Source organism: Benincasa hispida, chromosome 8, assembly GCF_027475165.1.
Source record: "Benincasa hispida cultivar pf3 chromosome 8, pf3_genome.v1.1, whole genome shotgun sequence".
NCBI lineage: Eukaryota > Viridiplantae > Streptophyta > Magnoliopsida > Cucurbitales > Cucurbitaceae > Benincasa > Benincasa hispida.
This window is the reverse complement of record NC_143485.1, coordinates 36,078,073-36,092,949: the sequence shown is the minus strand read 5'-3', so window position 1 is coordinate 36,092,949 and position 14,877 is coordinate 36,078,073. Positions and strand designations below refer to the sequence as shown.

At 31.4% G+C, this 14,877-nt stretch overlaps 3 protein-coding genes across 3 annotated transcripts; 2 read left to right on the top strand and 1 right to left on the bottom strand.

Annotated features, from left to right (window-relative positions):
• The first annotated feature begins 1,443 nt into the window (after positions 1 to 1,443).
• ATP3 (gamma subunit of Mt ATP synthase) lies at positions 1,444 to 5,003 on the top strand. The gene is made up of 9 exons (XM_039037743.2): positions 1,444 to 1,798; positions 2,308 to 2,351; positions 2,528 to 2,680; positions 2,966 to 3,079; positions 3,174 to 3,301; positions 3,531 to 3,653; positions 3,756 to 3,875; positions 4,508 to 4,629; positions 4,749 to 5,003. Exons 1-9 carry the CDS (start codon positions 1,704 to 1,706, stop codon positions 4,816 to 4,818), a joined length of 969 nt encoding a protein of 322 aa, XP_038893671.1. The 5' UTR covers positions 1,444 to 1,703; the 3' UTR covers positions 4,819 to 5,003.
• Positions 5,004 to 5,720: 717 nt separating this feature from the next.
• Positions 5,721 to 8,860, top strand: LOC120083576 (uncharacterized). Its single transcript, XM_039039396.2, has 3 exons — positions 5,721 to 6,723; positions 7,624 to 8,048; positions 8,364 to 8,860. Exons 1-3 carry the CDS (start codon positions 6,024 to 6,026, stop codon positions 8,751 to 8,753), a joined length of 1,515 nt encoding a protein of 504 aa, XP_038895324.1. The 5' UTR covers positions 5,721 to 6,023; the 3' UTR covers positions 8,754 to 8,860.
• A 613-nt stretch (positions 8,861 to 9,473) lies between these two features.
• LOC120083577 (glycine-rich RNA-binding protein 5, mitochondrial-like) lies at positions 9,474 to 11,667 on the bottom strand. Its single transcript, XM_039039397.2, has 5 exons — positions 11,457 to 11,667; positions 10,558 to 10,702; positions 10,402 to 10,470; positions 10,080 to 10,186; positions 9,474 to 9,936 (listed from the first exon to the last, which is right to left on the bottom strand). The coding sequence occupies exons 2-5, from the start codon at positions 10,691 to 10,693 to the stop codon at positions 9,730 to 9,732; spliced, it is 519 nt and encodes a 172-aa protein (XP_038895325.1). The 5' UTR covers positions 10,694 to 10,702; positions 11,457 to 11,667; the 3' UTR covers positions 9,474 to 9,729.
• Between the last annotated feature and the right edge of the window lie 3,210 nt (positions 11,668 to 14,877).

Below are 14,877 nucleotides of genomic sequence, written 5' to 3'. Positions count from 1 at the left end.
ATTAAGTATTATATACTACATGCCTGAGTATATATAAAATGTTGTGAGAAGATTTAAACCTTTAATCTTTAAGAAGGTAGATAAGGTCTCAATCATTTAATTGAGAACCACAAGTTTTATAAAATAACGAAACAAATCACACATTTCATTCCTTTTAAAATAGGAATTCATATATCTAATTAAGTTCATATAATAATATATACTTTTCTTAAATGTTACTTGTTTTTTAAATAAAAGTTTTCTTTATTTGAAAATGTAAGATGTATTCGTTTATAATATACGTGGTATGGTGTTTAGGGTCAAAATTTAGAACTATTTGAGTTAATAAAAACATTATAAAAAGTTTCAAAAATACATAAGTTATATGAAAAGTTAAAAATACCCTTAGTTTTAGTGTATGAACAAAAAAATGTTAATACCTTATTGCAAAAAATAACTCTAAAATTTCAGGATAAAAATTAAAAAAAACTCATATTGTTAATATGATAATCAATTTATTTGAAGTTTTGTTGAATTAAAAAATAACCAATTAAGAAAAATGTATAGATATCCTCATTTTTTTCTCATATAGATATTCTCATTTTTCTCTTATTTTTCCAATTCTTACACACTAGTACAAAACCGAGCTATAATCTCAATTAAAAATTGAAAATTTTAAGTTAGAACATAAAATTCTACAAAACCTCATAAAATTCTAAAATAAAAAAATATCCTAAAAATATATCAAAACGATAAAACTCAAATAAAAAAAAATGTATTTGGCTATTAACACACAACTTTATTAAAACATTTAAGTCCTAAAATCCCTTGATTTTTTTCTATTGACTTAGTGTACAATTTTATTTATTCATTCTAGATAAACAAATGTCAAGTAATTAAAAAAAAAAAGGAAGTAATAGGATATTGAAGAAGAGAGAGGAGAAAAATGAAGGAAAATAAAGAAGTAAGACTATGTTAATGATTTCTATTCATATAGCACTAAAGTATTTTTTATAAAAAAATGGTTTAAGAATATTTTTGAAACTTTTAAAAGTTGACTGTATTTTTTTTTAAAACAAAAAATCTTAATGATGTCCATAAGAAACTAATGATAACTTATTTTTTTACTATTTTAAAAATTCAAAGATATTTTTAAAACGTTTGAAAATTGAAATATATTTTTGATACACAACATAGGAAGTTTACGGATATTTCGTATAATTTAACCCAAAAAAAAACAATATGGACCGATCTCTCTTTTTTTTTTTTTTTTTTTTTTTTTAAGTTAGTGAAAATTCCGAACTCACCAGACGAGGAAGAAAAAAAAAGTAGGATAGCAAAGTGCTGGCGCTTCCAACTTAAAAGCGATTTCCAAGCCTTGGATTAAAAATGTTTAACAAAAATGGGAAAATGAAAAATGGTCCAATAGAGCACAATTCTCCAAAATTCAAGAAAAGAAGGCCAACTGTATAATTTTATTAATGATTTGAGTCATTTTATGAAATTTAAATGGGGGTATTTTGGGGAAAGGAAGAAGGGATTTGGTACATAAACAAAATATTTGTAAATATAGGCCTTGCATCAGCGAGATGCGAAAAACTCTCAAAAACGAGTGAGAAGCGTTTGAGCTCGCTGCTATTGAAAAGAGAGAAAAACCCCATTCGTCCGCCTTATTTTCTTCTTTTGATCTGCAACTTCCAGTTCCGATCTCGCTTTAGGAAGCAATGGCCATGGCAGCTCTGAGACGTGAAGGGAGGCGCCTCGCTACTGTGATCTCTCCTCAACCAATCACCGCTCTCCGGTCTTCCCTCGTTTACGAGTATTCATTTTTACCCTTTATTCTATCTTGCCCTAATACGCGTTATCTGTGCGCGTGATTCTTAGCGATTATGATGTTTTTGTTAAAGACTCAAAACTTGTTTCATTTGATTGATAAAATTCTGAAGTAATTCCTTGTTATTTTCATAAATTAAGGGTTCCCTCCCTTTTGTTAATTTTTTTTTGTACGTATTTGTCTGAACCCTATATGTTAAGATTGGTTGGGGTCTACTGCTGGACTAATTATTCTGAAATATGCAGCATTTTCTTTTTCTTGAAAAAAAAAATACAACGATCTTCCATTTATGAGATACGTGAAAGTATTACCGTTCTTTTTTTTCAAAAAAAAAAAAAAAAAAAAATGTTGGACTTCGAAAATGTATGGTAATTTGAAGATTTTAGAGAGCCATACTCCATTAGGTTTTTTTTTCATTTAACTTATCATTAATCATGCATATCTGCCTAAGTTCTCTATGCACATAAATCACTAAATGTGTGTTTCTTGTGCAGGGAACAAGCTCCTCTTGGTGTACGCTCCATCTCCACTCAAGTGGGTAGGTGCTATTTACATCGGATCCTGCTATTTCCTTTTATATAAATTCTTTTGTGGTGGTTTATTGCTTCCTTTTAATTAACTGGCATTTCTTTGATATTGTTTGAGTTGTTTTATTACTTTTAATTTTTTACTTACTGATGATTTACTATCATTTTTCTATATATGTGATTGCAGTTAGAAACCGAATGAAGAGTGTGAAAAATATTCAGAAAATTACAAAGGCAATGAAGATGGTTGCAGCCTCAAAGCTGCGGGCTATTCAAGTGCGTGCTGAAAATTCTCGTGGCCTCTGGCAACCATTTACCGCACTTCTCAGGGATACCCCAAGTATGCTTATGTCATATGTTTTCTACTTTCTGTTGACACGCGAGTTGCTTCCTTTTACTTCTTTTGTAATTTCCATGTGTATTATGTCAAAGTGCACATCATACTCATGGGTTATTTACTAGTTAATGTATCATATGTTCATTATTTTTCTTTTGTTTGAATGAAAAATCGAACTGTTCTGTCAACAGACATAACACACACACACACCCATACGTACGTTTTCCCTTCTATCCCTTCTATCGTAGATTTAGAAGTTTGACTATGTTATTTTTGTTGGAAACATAGGTGTTGATGTAAAGAAGAATGTTATTGTTACCATTTCTTCTGACAAGGGTCTTTGTGGTGGAATTAATTCTACCTCAGTCAAGATAAGCAAGGCTCTGCACAAGATAAATTCTGGTATTACTTGCAAAATGTTTGTTTATCCTATCCTCCATAGCAGTGTTAAACAACAGTAAGTAAGATAGTAATTTCGTAATTACTCTGCCCATAGGTCCTGAAAAGGAAACAAAATATGTTGTATTGGGAGAGAAGGCAAAGGCTCAATTAATTCGTGACTCCAAGAAGGACATAGAAATCATCTTCACTGAGCTGCAGAAGAATCCTTTGAATTATACTCAGGTTAGTTAACCACATTGCAGAGAATGTCTTCATTGGTTGTTAACGAGTTTATGTTTCTTTCTATTAAATAATGCCTCTACTATGATCCATTCTGGCAGCAAATGATGTTTCCGATGTTTTGAGTGAATTTCTATTGGTTTACTGACTGAGCAAAATCTTCAAACTTTGTGTGACAGGATGCCTTGACATTATGAATGCCCATTTCTTACTGTCCTTTTTGCACTTTTAGGTCTCTGTCTTAGCTGATGATATTCTAAAGAACGTGGAATATGATGCTCTGAGGATTGTTTTCAACAAGTTCCATTCAGTTGTCTCATTTCTGCCTACAACATCTACCGTTCTGTCTCCTGAGGTAATATGATTGCTTTATTTTTTTTTACATAATGACCTTTTCTTCTCCCCTTCTTAAATTCTTGCCCTTACTTTTGTGAGTATTGTGCATTCTGTATTTTAGATTGTTGAAAGAGAAGCAGAATCTGGGGGTAGGCTTGGTGACCTGGACGCATATGAGATTGAAGGCGGGGAGACAAAGGCTGAGATTCTCCAAAATCTAGCAGAGTTCCAGTTTTCTTGTGTAAGTTGATCCTTGCAGCCTCTTTTATTTTTGTAGTGAGGCGTTAGTTTACTGTTGAAATCGTCATGGTTATGTGCCAAATGAAACGTGCAGGTTAGAGACTTGAGGTTTTTAATTCATATGAAATTTCATGGAGTTTAAATTCTGGTTTAATTAATACATTAAAAACACCGAGTAATTTTGAAGATACGAATCAGTTGACTTTTATCACCCGTTTGCTTTTCTTAGCTCTCCATTTTTCTTAGGTCTCTTAGTGATCATTGCAATTTACTGGTTCTTGATAATTTTAGGTGAGCAAATGCTTAGACAAAAGTTTTCCTTCTAGATACTGGCATTAACCGGATCGCCATGGGTTACTAGTAGTTTTTGGGGATGAATAAGTGATGAAGTAACTTTTTGGTCTATGGTTGTCGTGTCGCACATATGTTTGTTGGATGAGGATGCTGCAAAATTGCAGTTGAACCAACTCAAAGAAGAGAACTATGATATGTTATATGCAATAATGTCGATTATTTGATAAGTTCTTTCTTCTGTATTTCTAATATCGACTTGTAGCGGGAACATCTCAGTGCTGCCATTTCCCATTTCATTGGCCATTTATGTGATTACTGAAAGCTATTCATGCTTACCAGGTACTGTTCAACGCGGTATTGGAAAATGCTTGCAGTGAGCAAGGTGCAAGGATGTCTGCGATGGACAGCTCAAGCAGAAACGCTGGGGAAATGCTTGATCGCCTCACATTAACTTATAACAGGTCTCTTAACTTTTCTGGCGATCCTTCTCCTTCTCCTCTATCCTTAACTTGCATCAATTTTAAAAACGTGTTATTTATTTTATTTTCTAGAAAACTGAACTTGTTAATTTTTGTCATAGAACCCGGCAAGCGTCTATCACCACCGAGTTGATTGAAATTATATCCGGAGCTTCAGCATTGGAGGGCTAGTTGCTAGATCTTCTGCTAGTGCACCCAATGGTTGGTGATTGGTGAACTAGGATCTCGAGGCTATATTTGATTATCATGATGTTGCCTTTTGAGCTTTTTTGTAATAATACACCCAGTTTCAATTCTATCCTGGGAACTATGTTTGTTTTATCAATTAATTTTCAGATTGCTTCATCCTTTTTCCACCAGAATGCCCCAATTGGTTGAATTGAACCTTTTTTTTTTGGGAGAAACCTCTTGCTTTTCAATTAATATGATATTGAGATTACCATGCTTACACATGGGATAATGGTAGCGCTCCCCCTTGCCCGATTTGGAGGAACAGAAATTGATTCGTAATGTTCTTTTGACAGATCTTTTGGTAGAATTTCTAGCGTTTGTCTAGAGAAGAATGGGTTTGGAAATAAATGTATTATTCAGAAATTTCCTTGAATTCTTTTCATTCAGTGATATTGAAAACAATAAATTAAATTTGGATGCTTGATGAAGATTAAATCCATCGCGGCCTTTGACATTTATTTCATTGGCAATATGACTGAAATTATTCCTGTTAATCTATTAATCTACGTTTGAATAGACTCGATTAAGAACATTTTGAATATCATTTGTCCTATATCAGGAGGCAACAGTAATTTCAGTGTAATATATCAAAACTCAAAAGTCAGGTTTCCAAAAGAACAAAAAAGATATATTACTGCAAACTGCTAAAATGTTAACACGTGCGAAATGTTAGCGCCTTAGCATGTTCAAACAAATTTCACAACACCTCAATAAAAAAACTTGGACTTCGATCAAAAAAAGACAAATGAAGAAAAATAGTGGACAGCAAAAAAGAAAACCTCAAAACTCTTTAACATTTTGTGGTGGAGCTGCTAATAAACTCAACCAGAATAAATACAACCATATATGATAATAGTAGATTTTATTATACGGCTATGTCGTTCTTGCTTGTTACTTCTGGATTTGAGTGTCTTATTTTTGCCAACTATCATTGATGTTTGAGCATAGTTCTTCATAGAGGAACTGGTTTTTCCATTAGATTGCTAAGTTATTTTCTCTCAAATAGAGTCGATTCTTCAAGTGTCATTCTGGCTGAGAGTTTACCATCTGGGGTTGGAGGGAAAAAGAAAAAGAAAAAATGAAAAAAATGAAAACTTCAATTGAAATTTTTTCCTAGCATTTTTCTCAGCAAAGGGAGAGTAGAAATGGATTTGTGGATTGTTGCAGCAGCTACTGGTGCTGGATATGCAGCTAAGTACTGGAAGAATCAGTCAAAGGATGGGGATTATTCTTCATCACAGTTATACTTTGGGGAATCCAATTTGGTGAGTCCTCAATATTCAAATCATTTTGTCAACAAATTTTCACAAAAGAAGAAACTATATGAAGATGTTTTTGGTCATGGAAGAATGGAAGAAACATCTTCAGTTGCAGATTTTGGACTTTTTGTTTTTGGGAGTCACCAAGATTCAAATGAGCAGTCTACACCAAATATGACTTTGAAATCATGGATTAATGAGAACTCTAAAGAACACATTGGAGAAAGCAGCAAAAGCAATAACATTGGAACCTTAGTTTGTAGTTCTTCTGTCTCTGCAAGAAACAGAAGCACAGCTAAAGCTAGATTCTCACGTGGGGTTCTTATTAAACCTCTGAGTTCTGTAGAAGATTATCTTCTAACCTATGAGAGTTCTTTAGATTCATGTATTGCTGTGGAAATGGAGGAAAATAAGCTGTCCAAGGGATCCCATTTAGATGCTAGTGAAAGTGTATATGGGGTTTCTTTACTGCCATTTGAGTCTTTAAAGATCACTGATGTAGTTAGTAATAAGACAGGAAAGGAATGGGAAAGAAAGTCAAGAAGTTGTAGCAAAATGGCTAACATGGAACACTTTGCTTCTAAAGGTGTAGTACTCATCTTTGTTCTGGCCTTTTGTTTTTAGCTTATGTGAGTAATTTAGGATTATTTGTTTTGTCCGCCATCTCTGTTTTATGTTTTTTGATTCACTGAGTTCAGTAAATATCAGTTTGGTAGATAATTTAGATATTGTTACTGAAAGCTTTTCTCGGATTAGGTGATCTAAATATTCTGAAAACAATATTTTTATGTTTTCATTTTATCTAATTTTTTAATTTTAAATTTTAAAAGGAAGGATTATATAAAATAATGGTAAAAACGTTTAGAAATATACCATTTTTATGTTAGGAGCTCAATTCTGTTTTTTTTTTTTTTTTTTAAATTAAAGTACATGTTATGTAATGTATTATAGATTATATAATATTACAAAATAATAGTTATACAAATTTTTTAACCTAAAACATGTTCATAAATACATTAACAATAGTTTGTTTTCGACTAATATTTTGTGGTTAACTACGTCTAGTTTCGTGATTTATAAATATAATATAAAAACACATTTTAAATAATTGTTTAAATTAGAAACCAATTTCTAAATCTACTATCAAACACATCTAAAAATATAAAATATAATTTTGTTTTTATTGAATCCTTTATTTTCAAATTTATGTTTGAGGGACGTTTTTAAGATTCCTTACCAAACAGACTCTTGTGTTGTTCATGTACTATGCCACTATTTCTTTGAAGTACACTTTCTAATCATTCTTTATAATTAGGACTGTAGTATTGGGAAAAGGAAATAATCAACTGAGGAAGAGAAAAATCTATTGCAATATGAAAGTTTCAAGAAAGTTGAGAAGCTTTTGAGAATCATTCTTCGTTCTACAGATTGATGATTGATCCATACCTCGGATTACTAACTTATACTTATTGCTTATACCTTTCAGGTGCTCCTGATCAATCCTTTGTATTATATCTTGGATTCTTCATTGGTATGATGTATTCTTTCATATCAAATAACAGGGAAGTTCACAAGTTGAAAGAATTGTTAAAGCAGAGTGAGTATTTGGTTCAAGATCTTCAAGAGGAACTTGAAATGAAGGACTCATTGAAGCTGAAGGAACTCAGTAATGATAATTGTGAATCATACACTTATAGCAATGCCTTCTCTGAGAAAACAGGAGATGAATCTTCTCCAAAACATGTCATGGATTACACATTAAACTTCAATGCTGAAGAACTATATGAACATAAGGCAGGGGAGAGTTCTGAATCAATGAGCAGAATCGAAGCCGAACTGGAAGCGGAACTCGAGAGGTTAGGATTAAATATAAGCACCGAAGGCACGGGGAGATTTTCCGACAACGAAGAGGTAATGATGTAGATTTGTTAAGTAGAGTCATGTTAGAAACACAAGTACAATGGTTTCATTATGGATGGTTTAAGTTAAGGGACAATTGCAAATATAACAATCATGTATGCACAATGCAAAAGAATATAGCAAAAAATTTAGATCCAATTCTTGGAGACTATAAGTTAGACCATATCTGATAGGAGTCTATCAACAATAGAGTGATAGATTTTACTATATTTGCAATTCTTTAAAAATGTTGTGTGCGCTTTTAGTTTTAAAAGTAGTATGGTCTGCAATCACCCTTAAGCTTAAAAAGCAAATCATTATGTGCAGCTTGACCCAGAATTCGAAGAAGATTTTGCTGAAGGTGAGTTGAGGAATGAGATGATTAGTGAACAAAGTTCTGGTTGGACCAAGCATAATGAAGAGGGAAGCAACTCAACAGTTCAGTCTGGAAATTATAGTGTGTCACCGAGGGAACTGCGCTTGCGTTTGCATGATGTTATTCAGTCAAGACTTGAAGCACGTATTAAGGAGCTTGAGAATGCCCTTCTGAATAACCACCAGAAACTGCAGCAAATTGATGCAGAATATAGGAGTTGTTCTTGGCTTGAATTAGCAGATGGTGAATTGGAGTTTACAAATAGAGAAAATGAAACCAAAATTGCTACCCAATCTCTGAACATGAATTTCTCGAAGGAAGCCATTGATAAGCTCTGTTGAGTTTGGAAGAAGGGTGGTTTTTACCTGATTTCTAATGTTGATTTTATAATGTAACTCTCACATCATCCCAAGGGTATATGATTTTTTTTTTCTTAAAAAAAGAATTCATTAAGTCAACACGCTAACCGTAAAAAAGTAGAGTTCTGATCAGCCTCATGAACTTCTTAAATATGAGAAGGTAGAGCACCAAAACAATCATATATAACTTGAACAAGTGAATGAAACAAAATTACACGACCCATTACACTTAACAAAAGAAAGGACATTCACACAATGAGCAAACTCTCCTATAGCATCAAACATATTCTTAGTTTTTGAAAGATTGAATGACAGCTCATTGATTGAACTCCAAAGGTATATGATTAAAATCACTTCCAGTCATTCAAAACCAATCAATATTTGGTTTTACATTTTTTAAGTGATTTCTTTACTACAAAACTGATTTGAAGGATTAAAATGGGGATGTTATTTTAACATGAAAAATTAGAGGCCCAGTCGACTTTGAATAGCAAGTTCTCCAAGCGCAGGGCAAAAATTCAGGGCAAATAAGGGGTGAGGATGCTCGATGTTGAGAAATAGTGGGCAAAAGCTCGATAATGCAACATACGAAGGAAACTTCAATATAAGCTGAATCGGGTGTAAATTGAAACTTTTATAGCATAGACCTTTTCATCAACTTTCATAATTTGTAATGACTACTAAAATATAAGCAACAAAATATTGAAGAAAAATTAATAGATTACTTGTATACTGGTGGAGGGGCATTCAAATTCATCAAAACAAAACTAGGGTTTTGAGATTTCGGGGGATGATTCTGAATCCAAACGAATCTCATTTAAGACGTAAAAATTGACAAATGACATGTCTATAAAAAACAAAAACCAGTGCAAGTCCTAGGGTTTTTGGCGATACAAGTAGGCACAAAAGACATTATTACACTTAGCAATTTGTTTTCAAATTAAATCAAGCAGTTCCCTCAAGCCCTTTTGGCATAGTCATTGTCATCCTCCTCTCCATACTTTCCACCACCATAACCACCACCGCTACCAAAGTTGCCACCACCACCATAGCTGCCACCACCACCACCATAGCCACCACCATAACCGCCACCACCATAACCGCCACCACCACCCCGAGGCCTTTCAGTTGCATGGTTACACCTAATGCGACGACCATGGAGTTCCTGTTTTTTTTAAAAAAAATGAACGCAAGGGTGAAGAAAGCAGTGATAATATCAATCCATAACTGAATTACTTTTAACTGGTGGTTCAATGGCCTTCATCAGGTCACCAAACAAACTCATAGCAAAGTCATCCTGGTGTTTACCTGTCCATCCAAAGCTTGAATAGCACTAGAAGCTTCTTCATTGGCAGCGAAAGTGACAAACCCAAACCCTCTGGATCTACCACTATCACGGTCCATCACCACTTTCGCTAAGACAAAGGTAAGCATAGACAAGAATCAGATTCTTTCACTTATCAACACCAACTAAAGGAGTGCCCCCACGAATGTTACTGTTCTTACAGAAAATTTAAATGTTAATCAATTTTTCCAAAACGGATGATGAGTAACAGTACGTATATACACTAGAATAAAAAATTTAGCTTTCCTACTCAATAATGCTTAGTTAGATAAGTTCCCTGCACACCTTCAACTACTTCCCCATACTTGGCGAATTCTTCCCTCAGACCCTGGTCATCAGTACCGTATGAAAGGCCTGCAGTACAAAGCAACGGATTTCAGGGAAAGTTCTAGAGAACCACCAAGGGATAAGAAAGAGTAGAAGAACTGGAATCCAACTAACCTCCAACAAAAACTCTCGAACCTGACATGAATCTAAAAGTTTGAAAGATAGACAGATTGGAAGCTTGCAAATCTGAACCGATCCTTGATGCAGAATTCCGACTAAATATTTTTCCAACTTTACTAAGAAAAGCCATGTTTACGTCCTGCAACATTTCCATAAACAAATTAAACTACATAGGGACAAAATATTTTTAATTTCCAATGTACATTAACCCCATAATCGAAAAGAAAGTGTTGGATACTACTGTATAAATTATAATCCATAATAATCAGATAAACAAACAAAATCTATGAGAATATACGATCGAAGTTATCTCGAAAGTGAAAAAGCTTAAAGTTAATACCCAAAATAGTTAGTCATTACTCTTTAGCACTTCCAAAATTAATTTATGTTCACATGTATGTGTAATCTTCCATGGCACTTGTTGCTCCTTATGTAATTTCATACAATAATAATTTCATCGACTGTTTCTCATAAAAGAAAAACGTGCACGTTTTAAATAGACAGTCTAGAGAGACGTATCAAATTCAATCCGTCCTAACCACAGCAGAAGACTCGATAACGAACGAAATCATTCTCAAGCAGAACATATATACCCAGAACGTTAAAGTGGAAGTAAACTTTCGAAATCGAAAAGACGAGTATACACAAAAGAAGAATGAAAGAAAACCTTCAAATCAGAACATATCTAAGTTCATTCAGGAGAATAATCTTTGTATTTTCTTCAAATGGACAAATAAAATATCTTTACAGAAAGACGAAAGATCTAAACACAGAACACAAGCAATCAAAATGTACAACGAATAATAAAAAGATACAACAACATAAAAATGAGGATTAACATCATTACAAGATAAATAAATGAAAGGAAAAGGAACAGGAAACGAGAATAGAACCTCTGTTCGTTCTCTTCTTCCTTTCTTTCCCAGACGACCTTAAACCCTAGGCCTTCGATTCAAGCAGGGTTTTATGATGGCCGCATTGGGAAGGAATATAAATACACACTAAAGCTTCATGTAGACCGTTGGATTATAAGTGGGAGAATCAAGACCGTAGGATGAGAAAAATATTGGTTGGGGTTGACGTGCATTGCTTCTATTGGATAGTAACTTTTTGTTTGACAGGCATGCTGGTTTAGTTTTCCCCATTAACCCTAAAATCTCAAAATAATAATAAAATTATATAAAATTGCTAACGTACCCTTGGAAACTCTTCCCCTTTATATTTGCCCCTTCCTCTGGGCCCCACACAGAACTCCGCCTTGGATTTTTTTTTTTTCTCTTTCTTTTTTAAATTGTTATTTTATTTTTGGTACAAACTCTGCGTCGTTGTTGATAAATGATAGCTAAAACAATTAGGGGGAAAACAATTTTTTTTTATTCCATTCAACAAATTTTCACTCTCATTTGATGCAGGATGAAGGTTAAAAAGTTTGTAATTGAGTTAATATTTGCTTAGTTAATGATTTTACCATAACTAGTTAATTATCTTATTTTCTTATTTGAGGTTATATTTAGAATTTTTATTACATTTGAAATAGATTATTAGAGTTCTCTTTATTTCATTTATTTGGTCATAGATTTAACCTAAATATTCAAATAGTTACTTGATATCAAAGCTCTCATATAATGTTCCCATATCTATATTGTATCTATACTATATTAAAATTGGACAAAAAATGAAGAATTTTTAACTTTCCTCTCTTCCTTTCAATTTTTTAAAAATGTCGACTTTACCCTCAAATTTTTGTCATTTAAAACTTCTACGTCATTTCATTTATGAAAAGATACATCAATTCAAATGAAATATTTTCAACAAAAAAAAAATATATAAAGGTGCATATATATAATTTCTATTGAGATAACAAGATTCGGTCATGGAGAAATTCTCTCTAATATCTCATTTCATTCCCAAAAGAAATCCTAATTTTATGAGAGGCCGTTGGAACAAATTGTCTTGTCGGAGCATGGATCTTCGCCCTGAAAGTTTTTAAACGGTTTTTTAGCAATACTTTTGGGTGTTGTATCAAAAAATTTTATTTATTTGTTTTTGTTTTTTTTCTTTTTTTATAAATGTGTGCCTTTTTAGGAATTTGATTTAAGAGTTTAAGAATTTATTTACATGGAGTGATCAAGGTAATATGTTTCATTGATTTTAGAATTCATATAAATATTTTATCTGCTTGTTTCAACTCACCTAAATAAATTTCATTTCATAGAATACATAATTTTTTACCAATTTGTTTACTCCATTTTATTTTTTAAAATTTATTTTATTTTATTCCATTGTATTTAAATATAAAAAATCATTCCAATAACAACAATTTTGAATTTTATTTTTAAGGGAAATTGTTGGCTTATTTGTAATCAATATGAGATAGATTGTAGCATAAATATATGGTTTCAAATAATTTTTTTTATATAAATTTAAAAAATTATATTAAAAGATCCTTGAAAAGGAAAAAGAATCTTGAAGATCTTTTAGATTTAGTTTCTATCCAATATCTTCTCTTATATTAATTACTAATATATGCCCCACGAAAATTCAATCCTTCATTTTTATTAATAACCATTAATTAGGCCAATTATCTACTAAAAATTAGTTGAAGAAAAATATTTAATTGGATAATTCTATAAGTTTAAAGGATTGGAAGTTAAAATAATTAGCGCAATATAGTGGATCATAAAAAGATGATTACTTGCATAAATAACATAATATTTGAACATTTTTATTATTGTAACTTGATATTTGCGAAGTATATAGTTGAAATAGTAGTTTAAGATTAATCATTAGCTACGACCATATAAAAATTTTCTCTTAAAAGAAAAAATATATAAATAAAGTGAAAAATTAAAAAGATGGATATATAATATTTGACCAATCAAATTATGCCGAAGATGTCACCATTTTATAATTTTTAATATGAGTTGTTTTAAAAATTATAGTTTAATTTACGCATTAAGAGTTCTAAAAACATAATATGATCATATATTAATTTAGATATGCATAGAAAAAAAAACCTAAATATTTAGAAGAATAAAAACCAAAAAGCACATAATTCAAAATTTAAAAATATCACACAACATTTTAATTTTAATAATTTAAACGTTCTTTTTTATAAGTAACTTACAAGTTGTTTGTTTATATGTTCTCAAGGCAATTATTTTTAAAGTTACTAACCACGTGCAAAAGCACATGTTATGAAACTAGTACAAGTAAAATCATGGATGAATGTAAAAGACGCACATTAAAGGTAGATAGCCCAACAAGGATTTGCCACAAGTCTTCACTTTACATAGCTAATATGAGCACTTGTTGTAACAATCATATATGATATATTATTATAACTCTAAGACTTAGTCGATTTTTTTTTATTATTATTAACGTTAATGTATGTCTATAAGAAAATCAACATTGTCTACTAAGTACTATGTACTTCTCTTTATTGAACCAATGTTAAGTTTTGATCAACTCTCTAATACCATTCATAGTAAGATTAGAGATAAATAACCATATTAATATTTCAAGGAGGAACGATAATGTGATCATGAGATTAATTTCATGACAAAATTAATATGAAATTGGACCTCCATAGTAAAATTAAGGAAAAAATATATTTTTTTGTCTTCAAGATTAAGTGTAGATGTAGTGCTACTTTGAAAAAGAATTGCAAAAATAAGAGACTTTAGAAACTTTTTGTAAAAATAGGGCATAATTTTTGTCCTTAATTCAATTTTTTAGTTTTGACTTAGTCAAATTACCTTTTTTTTATATATTGTTTTTTATAATTGTTTTTATTATAAATATCACAAATTATCTATAAAATAGATATTCATTCTTAGTGTAAAAAAAAGTCAAATGTCACTCTCTCTACACTCTCTATATATATAGTCATGTGTCTATAGTGATATTTGATGGGTTTTATAAGACACACATTGGCATAAAAATTGGAGAAAGTGGAGATTTTAGAGAAATTCTTATTTCATATTTTATTATTTTATTTTATTTTATGTATTTATGTATTGTGTTTTATTTATTTTAATATCTATTTATTTAATTATATATTATTATCATATTATATATTTTCTCCATATCTATATTCTCGTTGTGCGTCGTTGTACGCCTCAAATTTATACCACGTTATTAGTACGAGTTCCTAACGTTTTCCCCGCTAAAGGTAGCTCATAAAAGTATGTCGGATTTTTTCCTCTTCGTTATAATTAATAAAATTAATATTATTTTGCATATTTAATAGTTATTAGATTTCTAATGTAAATATAATATTCTATGATAGTGTTGCCATGACAAATCTCACAA